At 68.5% G+C, this 12,657-nt stretch overlaps 1 protein-coding gene across 1 annotated transcript in view; it reads left to right on the forward strand.

Annotated features, from left to right (window-relative positions):
* The first annotated feature begins 1,159 nt into the window (after positions 1–1,159).
* Positions 1,160–12,657, forward strand: part of PLXNA3 (plexin A3) — a 16,242-nt gene continuing 4,744 nt past the window's right edge. Inside the window, 16 exon segments of the mRNA XM_077840227.1 lie at positions 1,160–2,365; positions 2,659–2,841; positions 4,318–4,446; positions 4,740–4,840; positions 5,828–5,951; positions 6,191–6,347; positions 6,534–6,633; positions 6,921–7,035; positions 7,969–8,169; positions 8,884–8,980; positions 9,188–9,378; positions 9,889–10,034; positions 10,504–10,624; positions 10,939–11,075; positions 11,330–11,530; positions 11,770–11,902. Of these exon segments, the coding sequence (XP_077696353.1) occupies positions 1,160–2,365; positions 2,659–2,841; positions 4,318–4,446; positions 4,740–4,840; positions 5,828–5,951; positions 6,191–6,347; positions 6,534–6,633; positions 6,921–7,035; positions 7,969–8,169; positions 8,884–8,980; positions 9,188–9,378; positions 9,889–10,034; positions 10,504–10,624; positions 10,939–11,075; positions 11,330–11,530; positions 11,770–11,902 (3,342 nt within the window).

A 12,657-nucleotide genomic window follows, 5' to 3' on the forward strand; every position in this document is an offset into this window, starting at 1 on the left:
AGGGGGGCACTCTCCCTGCCTTCAGCACCCAGTGGGAAGGGAGCTGGGCGGGGAGGGGTGGGCTGGGCCCAGAGGTAGACCCGTCCGGAGTGGGTTGGGGGTCTGGAAATGGGGTAGGGGTTAGCACTGGCTTCGGGTGTTGGGGGATCAGCCGTGGGGAAGTGGGGGCTGGGGGTGGGCTCTCTGGCTGGGGCGTTGGTGGGTCAGCCGTGGGGAAGCGGGGGGCTGGGGTGGGCTCTCTGGCTGGGGGGTTGGTGGGTCAGCCGTGGGGAAGCGGGGGGCTGGGGTGGGCTCTCTGGCTGGGGGGTTGGTGGGTCAGCCATGGGGAAGCGGGGGGCTGGGGTGGGCTCTCTGGCTGGGGGTTGGTGGGTCAGCCGTGGGGAAGCGGGGGGCTGGGGTGGGCTCTCTGGCTGGGGGGTTGGTGGGTCAGCCGTGGGAAGCGGGGGGCTGGGGATGGGCTCTCTGGCTGGGGGGTTGGTGGGTCAGCCATGGGGAAGCGGGGGGCTGGGGGTGGGCTCTCTGGCAGGGGGGTTGGTGGGTCAGCCGTGGGGAAGCGGGGGGCTGGGGGTGGGCTCTCTGGCTGGGGGGTTGGTGGGTCAGCCGTGGGGAAGCGGGGGGCTGGGGTGGGCTCTCTGGCTGGGGGGTTGGTGGGTCAGCCATGGGGAAGCGGGGGGCTGGGGTGGGCTCTCTGGCTGGGGGGTTGGTGGGTCAGCCGTGGGGAAGCGGGGGGCTGGGGTGGGCTCTCTGGCTGGGGGTTGGTGGGTCAGCCTTGGGGAAGCGGGGGGCTGGGGTGGGCTCTCTGGCTGGGGGGTTGGTGGGTCAGCCGTGGGAAGCGGGGGGCTGGGGATGGGCTCTCTGGCTGGGGGGTTGGTGGGTCAGCCGTGGGGAAGCGGGGGGCTGGGGATGGGCTCTCTGGCTGGGGGGTTGGTGGGTCAGCCGTGGGGAAGCGGGGGGCTGGGGATGGGCTCTCTGGCTGGGGGGTTGGTGGGTCAGCCGTGGGAAGCGGGGGGTTGGAGATGGGCTCTCTGGCTGGGGGGTTGGTGGGTCAGCCGTGGGGAAGCGGGGGGCTGGGGTGGGCTCTCTGGCAAGGGGGAGGTCCCCCTCTGTCTAACCCCCATCTCTCCCTCTTCCAGGCCTGCTGCCCCCCAAGCCTCACACCATGGCCCCCCCACTGCGGCTGGGGGCCCTGGCTCTGCTGCTGCTGCTGCCCCCTCTGGCTCGGCCGGGGGCCCCCCCTCCGCGGCTCCCTCCCCTCTTGGCTGCCCGGGCCTCCTTCGCGGTGCCGGACGGGGGGCTGACCCACCTGGCGGTGCACCGCGAGACGGGCGAGGTCTTTGCCGGCGCCGTGAACCGGGTCTACAAACTGGCGGCCAACCTGAGCCAGCTGCGGGTGCACGGGACGGGGCCGGTGCCGGACGACGCCCGGTGCTACCCACCGCCCGCTGTGCGGCTCTGCCAGCACCCGCTGGCCCCGGCCGACAACGTCAACAAGCTGCTGCTGCTGGACTATGCGGGCGGGCGGCTGGTGGCCTGCGGCAGCGTCTGGCAGGGCGTCTGCCAGCTGCTGCGCGTGGGCGACCTGGCCAAGCTGGGCGAGCCTCACCAGCGGAAGGAGCACTACCTGTCGGGCGGGCGCGAGGCCGACGCCATGGCCGGGGTCATCCTTGAGCAGCCGGGCCAGCCGAGCCGGCTCTTCGTGGGCACCTCGGTGGAGGGGCGCTCCGAGTACTTCCCCACCCTGTCCAGCCGCCGCCTGGCGCCCGACTCCGCCAGCCCCGACATGTTCAGCCTCATCTACCAGGACGAGTTCGTCTCCTCGCAGGTCAAGGTCCCCTCAGACACCCTGGCGCTGCACCCGGCCTTCGACATCTACTACGTCTCGGCCTTCGTCTCGGGCGCCTTCGTCTACTTCCTCACCCTGCAGCTGGACACGCAGCAGGCAGCGCTGGAGGGGCCGGGCGGGGGGCCCGGTGGTGGGGTGGCCCCCGGGGCCGAGCGCTTCTTCTCCTCCAAGATCGTGCGGCTCTGCGCCCGCGACGCCGAGTTCTACTCCTACGTGGAGTTCCCACTGGGCTGCGCCCATGCCGGGGTGGAGTACCGCCTGGTGCAGGCCGCCCGGCTGGCCAAGGCCGGGCACCGGCTGGCGCGGGCACTGGGGCTGGCCGAGGGGCAGGACGTGCTCTATGCAGCCTTTGCCCAGGGCCAGAAGAACCGGGCGGCACCACCCCGCCAGAGCCTGCTCTGCCTCTTCACGCTGGACGAGGTCAACCGACGCATCCAGGAGCGGATCCAGAGCTGCTACCGCGGCGAGGGGCACCTCTCCCTGCCCTGGCTGCTCAACAAGGAGCTGCCCTGCATCAACACGGTACGCGGGACCCAGGCATCCGGGAGCCTCGCCCAGCCCCCGGCTCTTAGCCACGTGGCCCAGCTCCCCTCCCAGAGAGAGAACCCAGGAGTCCTGGCTCCCCGTCCCCGCTGCTCTACCCCACTAGCCCCCTCTCCCTGCCCAGAGCTGCGGGAGTGGGAGGGAAGGTGGGGGCTGGAGGTGGTGAGAGTACTTTGGGGCAATGGAGAGGGTGGGGACTGGGGGTGTACTGGGGAGCTGGGCGTCTATTGGGGGCTGCACTCAGCTGTGCCTGACCCCCCGTCTCTCCCCAGCCCATGCAGATCAATGGGAATTTCTGCGGGCTGGTGCTGAACCAGCCGCTGGGGGGGCTGCAGGTCATCGAGGGGCGCCCCCTGCTGGCCGAGCGCAGCGAGGGGCTGGCCAGCGTCGCCGCCTACACCTACCGGGGCCACTCTGTCGTCTTCCTGGGCACCCGTGCCGGCACCCTCAAGAAGGTGGGACACGCGCCGGGGGGAGGGGCAGGCATTAGAATTGGGGGTGTCCCAATGGGGCTCAGAACCTCCCTAGGTGTTTGTCCCCACAGCTCTGCCGGTGCCCCTCACTCCCGACCCACAGGCCCTGCTAGCCCACCCCAAATCTGATCCCTGGAAGGGTAGGCTATTCCCAGCCCTGCCCCACTGATAGAGCAGAGCTGGGGGGCAGTCCCCATCTCCAGGGCAGAGCTGGAGCCCATTCAACATTAGCAGGGCAGCAAAGGGACATGCCAGGTCCCCTCCTTAGCCTCAGCCACTCTCAGGCTGCTCCGACGGGAAGAGGAGACGACAGAGGAGCTGCGGGTCAGGAGTGAGGGGCACTGGCAGAGCTGGGGGGGCAGGGTTGGATTGCCAGGGGGCTGCGGGTCGGGAGTGAGGGGCACCGGCAGGGTTGGGGAGGAGGGTGGATGATCTGCCAGCTCAGCGCTATGGGGCGCGGTCCCCTCCTGGCCCCCCCCAACTCCCCACAAACCAACTCGGTTCCTTCCAAACTGGCTCTTAAAAAGCCAACATCAAAGGGTGGCGGTTTGGGGTGGAAAATATGTCTGTGCGAAAGTTAACCCTAGAGCGGCTGCACTGCAGAGAGGGGACAGTGCCCAGGGCCCCCGCCCGCACCCAGCTCTGCAAGTGCCCCTCACTCTTGACCCACAGCCCCTGCTCGCCCAGCCTTGGGCTCCCCCAGCTCCTCCATCCTCTCTCCCTGCCAGCTGCCATCCCTGGGGGGTCCCAGGGGGCTCAGTGTCTGGAGTGTCAGGCTGGCTGCCCCAGCCCTGACCTGGGAATTGGGTTATGGGGGCGGGGGGGCTCGCCTGTCTAGCTCTGAACCCCCTGGAGGGGGCCACGACCCCTCAGCTTTTAAATGGGGCTAATTCAGTTAGCTAGTGGGGAGGGGAGGAGCTGGTGGGCTGAGGGGGGAGGGGCTGAGGGGGGCTGGGTGCATGGAGGAGAAATGGGGGGTGGGAGGTGACTCCTGTCCCTCGACACTGGTTCCCTTGTCTTAGCTCTCGGCCTCTCGCCCTGGGAGTGACCCTGGGGGGCTGCGGCCCCCAGCTCTGAAAGGGCCCTTTGTCCCTGGGGAGGGGGAGGCTGGGTGCCTGCTGGGGGGCTGCTGTGGGTCAGACCCCCCATCAATGGGCCCTTGTTGGCGGGGATGAAAGGAGTCGATGAGCCTGCCTGGTGTCGGGGGGCTGGACCCCTGGGCTGGAGAGTAACGGGGGAGGGGGCAGCTGGCAGGTCGGGGAGAGACATTGATGCTGGTCTCCCCTCCCCCCCACCTCCTTGTGGGCCCCCCTTGCATGCTGCTGAACATGTGGGGGGGTTGGGGGAGTTGATGGAGGTGGGTAGCTCGGGGTGGCTCAAGTCGGGCTGGGGGCTTGGGGGAGCTTGGGGGTTGCAGGGGGGCTGGGGACATCTCTCTCTCACAGCTCCCCCCCCCAGGTGCGGGTAGATGGCCCCCAGGACGCCCATCTGTACGAGTCGGTGCCAGTGACCCCCGGGCAGCCCCTGCTGCGGGACATGGAGCTCAGCCCCGACCAGAGACACCTTTACCTGCTGAGCCGTGGAGAGGTGGGGGCCGGGGGGCTGGTCGAGGTGGGACTGGGAGGGAGCTGGGGAAGAAGAGGGGGCAGAAGGAAGTGAGCCAGGAGGACCCCAGGGGGCTGAGGTTGGGGGAAGGGGGCAGGATGGGGGTCCCAGGGGACTGAGGTTGGGGGAAGGGAGGCAGAAGGAAGGGGGCCAAGGGGGCTGGGGACTGGTGGAGGAGTGGAGAGGCACAGGTGATGTGGGGGAGTAGCTGGGAGGGGCTGCTATAGGGGAGGGGGTCTGTTCTACCACCCCAGACGCTAACCCCTCCCCCCCAGGTGGTGCGGCTGCCGGTGGAGACGTGTGGCCAGTACTCTACGTGTGATGCCTGCCTGGGCTCCGGGGACCCCCACTGTGGCTGGTGTGTCCTGCACAACCGGTGAGACACCCCTGGAGCTGAGCCGGGGAGAGAACCCAGGAGTCCTGGCTCTCAGCCCACCTCCCCCACTCTAACCACCAGCTCCCACTCCCCTCCCAGTGCTGGGAGAGAACCCAGGAGTCCTGGCTCCCAGCCTAGCCAGGGGTCCCTCCCCGGTGTGTGCTGGGGGGGTCTCTGGCCTGTTGGAGGAATGCGGCCCCCCCTCCCCGCAAGCTCCTGGCCAAGCCCCATCCCCCCTTCCCTTGTGGGAATCCCAGGTACCGAATCCTATTAAATCTCCTGCCCAGAGCAGTGGGGGGAGGGGGGCACAGAGTGGGGGGCTGGTGCAAAGATGGGGGTTGGGGAGGTGGGGGGAGGGACACTGAAGGTTGGCTGGGGTGGGGGGCCTGTGACTGGAGCTGGCAGCTCTGCCCTGGAGACAAGTAATAAATTAGCCATCACCCCCCAGCTTGGCCAGGCAGTGAAGGGGGGGTGTTAGCCCTCTTCAGTGCCCCGCCCCCACCTCCCATCCCTCTCTGTAGGGGGAGGAGATGGAGAAACCCCCCCCGTAACTCCCCCCCAACCTCTGCCAGAATCACACCTCCCAGTTAATACAGACACTCGAGCTGACGCCCCCCGAGATGGGGGTGGAGCAGAGATCAGCCCCCACCCCGACTCCCCCCAAGTTCTGTCGGTGCCTCTCACTCCCAACCTGCAGCCCCCTGCTAGCCTGGCCCTACCCCCCCCCGTCGGTGCCCCTCACTCCCGACCCGCAGCCCCCCCCGGTGGGTGAGGGGCTCCTGGCACCGGATGCTGCGTCCCCCAAGATCCTGCACTAACGAGCCGCCAGGGTGGAAGCCACTGGCTAGTTAATGAGCTCCCTGGGCTGCCCCTCCCCCAGCGCTGCAAGCTCCCCTGTGACGGTGCCTGCCCAGTGCAGCAAGGGGGGGAGCAGACCTGGGGGGGTTCCCAGTCTGTGCCTGATTCCCCCCACAACCCTCCTCCCAGGTGCTGCCGGGAGAGCGAGTGTCCCCGGGCGCTGGAGTCGCAGCGGTTCGCGGCCGCGCCGGGCCCCTGCCCCCGGCTGCTCGTGGAGCCCAATAACGTCTCTGTCACCGCGCCCGGTGTCCTGGTGAGTTGGGGGGCCGGGCGCCTGGGGGCCTGGCTTGGGAGATTGGGGGGCAGAGGTGGACATCCCCCTCATGTCTCTGGGGAGGGAGGGGTTGGGACCCTGTCCCCCATCTTGAACCCCCATCTCTAGGGAGAACCCACTCCCCATCTCTGGGGGGAATCCTGCCCCCTGTCTCTAGGCTCCTGTCTCTTAGGGGGATCCTGCCCCCCAGCTCTAACCCCATCTCTCTGGGGGTCTAGCTGCAGCTGACGGTGCAGAACCTCCCGGACCTGGGGCCAGGCGTGACCTGCTCCTTCGAGGGCCTGGGGCAGAGCGAAGCCGAGGTGCTGCCCGGGGGCCTCATCCGCTGCCAGTCGCCCACCCCCAGGGAGCTGCCCCCCGGTACCGGCCCCCACGGTGAGTTCAAAGGGCAAAGGTCAGGGCCGGGGCGACAGGGCAGGGCAGGGGGCAGAGGACAAAGGTCAGGAACACATTTGGGGGTGGGAGGTGGGGGTAGGAGCCGTAGACTGGGGGCGGGGGCTCCCTGCTGGGAGGGGTTCAGTCCTGACCCCCGCCCGACACTGCCCCCCCAAATCCCCCCAGGCGATGCTCGCTCCGTGCGGCTTCAGCTTCGCTCGCTCGAGACCGGGATGGATTTCGCTGGCACTGACTTCGTCTTCTACAACTGCAGCCTCCTCCCGTCGTGAGTCCCCCCGGCCGGCCGCCGGCCCCCCGCCCGCAGCCCCTCGCACTGGGGGTGGGGGGTGGGAGGGAGCCTGGTCTCCCGCTGGGGGTGGGGCAGCTAATAGAATCCCCTCCTCCCTTCCCCCCATGTAAACACAGGGAGCAGGGGCGGGGCATTGTCCCTGGCTGCAGGGGAACAATGGGTCTGGGAAGGGGTGTGGGGGCGCCCGACATCCCGGGCATGGAGGTCAGTTCGGGGGGGGGGGGAAGATTCCCCCCCCATTAACCCTTTGCTGCCCTCCCCAGGTGTCTGTCCTGCGTGAGGAGCCTGTTTGCCTGCCGGTGGTGCAAATATCGACACATCTGCACCCACGATTCCCGGGAGTGCGCGTTCGCTGAGGGGCGGGTCAGCACTGCCGAGGTGGGTCCCGGTGTGACCAGCCCCCTCCCGCACCCCAGAGCCGGACACATCTCGGAACAGGGCGAGGGGTCCCTGTATAACTGTCCCCCTGCCCCACCCCATAGAGGCCATGTCCTGGCACCAAGCAAGGGGGCCCTAGTAACAGCCCCTGCCCCACCCCAGAGCCAGCTGCATATCCGTGCTTTGAGCTGGCTCCCTGCTGAGGAGGGGGAGAGGTGGCAGATGTCAGACCATGGGGCTGGCTGCCCCTAATGCAGTGTAATTGGCTGTGGCGGGATCGATGGGGCGGGGGGGCCCCGGTTGGATCGATGCACCAGGCGGTGCCCTGTGGTCAGGATAATTGATAGCGCCGGGGTTGCGGTTTGGAGCAGCGGCCGCAGACAACGCCCAGGGCCAGGCAATGGGGCCCTGGGGACTGGGGGGAGGGGAAACTAGATGTCGCTGCCCCCTTCCCACTGCCCCCCCGCAGTGAGGAGTCTCTGAGCCACTTCACCATAATCAGCGTCTAACAAGGGGGGAGCCCAAGGCTGGGCTAGCAGGGGCTGCCGCACCGGCAAGGCTGTGAGGGGCAGGGCTGGGCTAGCAGGGGCTGTGGGTCGGGAGTGAGGGGCACCACCAGGGCTGGGGCAGGGGTGGGAGGAAGTGGCTCTGGAGACTCCTTTCCTTTATTGCCTATCCCCCACCCCCCAAAAAAAGAGCAGCCCCTCCCCCACCAAGTAACAATTAAGCAGCTGTGGTTGCCAGGCAGCTCCCAGAGACCCAGGATCCTGCATCCCCAGCTCCATCTCCTGGCAGGACTCCTGGGTTCTCTCCCTGTCTCTGGAAGGGGAGTGGGGTCCGATGGTTAGAGCAGGGCGGCTGGGGCTGGGAGCCCAGACTCCTGGGTTCTCCCAGCTCTCCCCAGGTGAGGTCCCCCTGATTCTTTCTCCCCAGGGCTGCCCAGAACTGCTCCAGGTGGGCGAGATCCTGATCCCGGTGGGGGTGCTGCAGCCGATCACACTCCGGGCCAAGAACCTGCCGCAGCCGCAGTCGGGCCAGAAGAACTACGAGTGCGTCTTTGTCGTGCAGGGGCGTCGCCAGCGGGTCCCAGCCGTGCGCTTCAATTCCAGCAGCGTGCAATGTCAGAACACCTCGGTGAGCCCCCCGGCCTGGACCCCCTGCCCCCCGTGAGCCCCCCAGCCCATCTCCCTCTGCTCCCCAGCCACATGCAGAGCCCGGGCACCGCGATGAGACCCCATGTGCCTCCACCCTTCCCTCTTCTGAGCACCCTTTTTGGGGGGGAGGGAGTGGGGGGGTTATCAGCCTGTGTGTCCCGGCCCCAGCGATGGGGGAGGGGCATTCAGCTGGGTTCAGCCGGACCCCTGCGCCCTGGGAGGGTGGGAGAAAGCTTGGGGCCCCTGCTGGCTGGCTGGGAGGGGGAAGGGAGGGTGGGAGGTCTCTAACCCCATGGGCTCTGTGCCAGACACCCCCTCCCCTCCCCTCCCCTCCCCTCCCCTCCCCTCCCCCCAGCCATCAACTCCCCGCTGGCTGCAGGCCCACAGCCAGCGAGGTGCTGGGGTCAAGGAACCACTTGTAAATGTCTGAGCTGGGCTGCGGGTCGGGAGTGAGGGGCACGGGCAGAGCTGGGCGGGGGGGGGGGGATGTGTTTGATGTTTCACCCCTGGGGGGGGATGCTCTGTTGCTAGGTGACGTGACAGTTGCCATCTCTGTTGCTAGGAGATGCCTTGATACCTCCTTTTAACCCTTTGTGGTCCTGTTGCTCTCTCCCTGCCCAGCCCCAGGGCTATGTGGGGGGGGCTCCCCTGTGGCTCTCCATGCCTCTAATCTCCCTGTCCCCCCCCCCCCCAGTACTGGTACGAGGGCGACGCAGTTGGGGAGCTGCCTGTGGACTTCTCCGTCGTCTGGGACAGCGACTTCCCCATCGACCGGCCCCCTGGCTTCAAAGGTCCTGGGGGCTGCGCCCTGGGAGGGGCGGGGGGCTGGGTAATGGGAGAGGGCAGAGTGGGGGAGTGTCATGGGGAAGGGGGTGGGGAGGGCAGAGCCCGGGGGTGGGGTGTTGGGGGGCAGGGGTGGGGCACAGGGAGAGGGAGAGAAGGGGATGGGGAGGGCGGGGCAGGGGGCTGCCTGTTTCTGACCCCCCACCTCCCCGCAGCCCTGCTGTACAAGTGCCCGGCCCAGCGCCCCAGCTGCGGGCTCTGTCTCCGCTCCGACCCGCGTTATGAGTGCGGCTGGTGCCTGGCGGAGCGACGCTGCCTCCTGCAACCCCACTGCCCTGCCCCCAAACTCAACTGGGTGCCCCCCGGCCGGCGCGGGGCCCGCTGCAGCCACCCCCGAATCACCCAGGTAACGCCCCCCTCGTCGCCTGGGTAACGGCCCCCCCATGCCTCCAAGGTAACGGCCCCCCCCATGCCTCCAAGGTAACAGCCCCCCCCGCAGTGCCCAAGTAATGCCCCTGCCCCACAGCACCCCGGTAATGGTCCCCCCACATCACCCAGGTAATAGAGGGGCCCCCTGGACCAGCCACCCCTTGTGCCCACCCCACTGGAACCCATCCCCCAACCGCAGCCAGGCCCCATCTCTGCTGCAGACACCCCCTAGCTCTGCCCCCTCACCCGGGGGGGCTCACGTGGTTTGGGGGCCCAGGCGGGGGTGGGTTGGGTCTCTGCCCCACTGACTCCCCCGGGCTCCCCCAGGTGACACCCGTGGCGGGGCCCAAGCAGGGCGGGTGGGGGTGGAATGGGGGGTCTCTGTCCCACTGACTCCCCCAGGTTCCCCCAGGTGGTGTCGGAGCCCAAGCAGGGCGGGTGGGGGTGGGGGGGTCTCCACCCCCCTGACTGCCCTCTGCCCCCCCAGGTGGTGCCAGTGGCAGGGCCCAAGGAGGGCGGCACACGGGTGACGGTCGAGGGGGAGAACCTGGGGCTGCAATTCCACGAGGTCGGGGTGCGTGTGGCTGGGGTTCGCTGCAACTCGCTGCCGGGCCAGTACGTCCCCGCCCAGAGGTGAGGGGGGGACAGTGTGAGGAGGGGGAGGAGGGCAGGATGGGGATGTCAGGTGGGGTTCAGGAATGCGGGGCAGGGGGTCAGGCAGGGCCATGTTCAGTCGGGTAGGAGCTGGGGGGGTCGAGCTGGGGGAGCTGGGACGCGGGAAGGGGTCCGGCAGGGGTAGCTGGGTCGTGGGGGGAGCTGGGACGCGGGTGGGGTTGGGAGGGGGTCGAGCAGGGGGAGCTGGGACGCGAGGGGAGCTGGGATGCGGGTCAGGTTGGGAGGGGTTGGGTGGGGGAGCTGGGATGCAGGGGGAGCTGGGATGTGGGAAGGGGTCAGGCGGGGGGAGCTGGGACACGGGTGGGGTTGGGAGGGGTTGGGTGGGGGGAGCTGGGATGCGGGGAAGGAGTCTGGGTGGGGGGAGCTGGGACGCAGGGGCTGGCGGGGTGGACCCGGGGGGCTGACCCCTGTGTCCCCGCCCCCCCAGGCTGGTGTGCGAGATGGAGGAGTCGCTGGTGCCCGACCCCCCGCCGGGCCCCGTGGAGATCTGTGTGGGCGACTGCAGCGCCGAGTACCGGGCCCGCTCCCCGAACCCCTTCACCTTCGTGGTACTGGGGGGGCATCTGTGAGGGAGGGAATTCTGGGAGGGAGGGGCATGGGGGCTTTGAGGGCTGGGTGATGATCCCTGGGGGTCTGTGGGGGAAGTGGGAGGGTGTGGGGGCTGGGGGGCGACCCCTGGGCTCTGTGGGGGAGAGGTTGTTGTGGGTCATGGGGAGCTGTGGGGGGCAGAAGGGGCTGGGTGGTGCCCTGTGGGGGTCTGTGGGGAGAAGGGGTAGCTGTGGGTCATGGGGGGCTGTGGGGGGTGGGAGGGAAGGGGGTCTGTGTGTGCATTTACCCCCATTACTGCCGTCTCCTGCCCCAGACCCCCAGGCTGCGGGGACTGAGCCCCAAGGGGGGGCCGGTGTCAGGGGGGACCCGCGTCACCCTCACTGGGACCCATCTGGACGCCGGCAGCAGCGTCAACATCTCATTGCAGGGGGCGCCCTGCCCGCTGCTCAGGTAGGGGGGACAGAGAGATGGGGTGGGCAGGGCGTGGGGGTGGAGGGATAAGGGGGGGGTGGGGACAGAGAGATGGGGTGGGCAGGGCGTGGGGGTGGAGGGACAGGGATGGGGGGCGGGGTTAGGGTTGTCGGTATGGAGGCAGGTGGTGGGAATTTTAGGGGATGTTGGGAGGGGGGTGGGTAGGTCAGGGCTCAGTGGGGAGATGTGGGACAGGGGAATTTGCAGGGGTCTCACTTTCCCTTCCCCGGTAGGAGGGGGCCTGAGGAAATTGTCTGCCTGACCCCACCGTCCACACTGGGCCCTGGTCCGGCCCCCCTCAGTGTTCGCATCGACCGTGCCAGCCTGGCCCTCCCTGGGCCCCCCAATGGCACCACCAGCCCCCCGAGTCTGATCTTCCACTATGCCCCAGACCCAGCTGTGACCCACGTTGAGCCCCAATGGAGCATTGTCAAGTAAGAGACCCCCCACCCACTGCACCCCCGTACCCCCATTGCCCCCCGCCTCCCCTCCTGTGCCCCATCCCCCTCCCACGCTCCCAGCCCCCTCACCCAGCTGACCCCCCCACTGCGCCCACCTCCTCCCTGAGCCCCACACCCCTGCCAACCCCCCCCGCTCCCAGCCCCCTCCCCCCACAGCCCCCTTGCAACCCCTCCCGCTCTCCTGTGCCCAGTGCCCCTCTCCACACTCCCAGCTCGTTTGAACCCCCTGTGAAACAGGTTCACATAACCCACGTCTGCCGGGGTGGACCACATGCAGGGCCAGGGGGCTCCATCCGGTCCCGGTTTTGGTCCCAGTTCTGGTCCTGGGCCGTCACCTCAGACCACGTTGGTCCATTCACCCCACACTCAGGCTCTGCTCCCCACAGGGCCCTGCTCAGCCAGGGAGACGAGCTGCAGAACCTGCCCCCCGGCTCCGCCCCGTCCCCCCCACAGCCTCTGTCATGGACTCACAGGTCGCACCCACTCTTGGCCCCATGTGGTCCATGGGGAACCCCCTTCAGTGCAACAGCCCTTCTCGGGGGTCCAGCCCCTCCGCCTCCTGGAGCCGCACGCTCTGAGCCTTAGCATGTCTGTCTCTGCCGTGGGCCACCTCAGGGAGTCCACTCGCTCTGGACCCCCGGGGTCTCCACACCCAGAGAGAATAATGCCCCCCTGTTCTCTAGACTGGAGTGACACTCAGCCGGCATAAAGCAGCAGGGTTTATTGAGCGTCTGAACCCAGCATAGGAAACTCTCTGGGCCTCAGGCCTGGCCCGCCTCAGCCCAGCACATCCCAGTCTCCCCTGCATCCAGCTGGGCTCTGCCTGCTCCCTCTCTCCAGCCCAGAGCCCCCCTGCTTCCCAGCTGGGCATCTGATCTCACCGGCCCCAAGCCCCCCCTCTGTCCATTGTCTTCTCTCCAGGTAAACAGGTTGCCTGGGCCCCCTCTCCTCTCCTCTGTCCTCTGGCCCCTCTGGCTGGAACTGCCTGGTCAGAACACTGGGTCCTCTCTCTGCAGCCCATTGTCCTCCCACTGACCAGACCCGGCAGCTGGGCCGCTGGATCCCCAGTCACCAGTCGCTGGGGTCTCCATTCTCCAGGG

Source organism: Eretmochelys imbricata, chromosome 23, assembly GCF_965152235.1.
Source record: "Eretmochelys imbricata isolate rEreImb1 chromosome 23, rEreImb1.hap1, whole genome shotgun sequence".
NCBI classification, from domain to species: domain Eukaryota; kingdom Metazoa; phylum Chordata; order Testudines; family Cheloniidae; genus Eretmochelys; species Eretmochelys imbricata.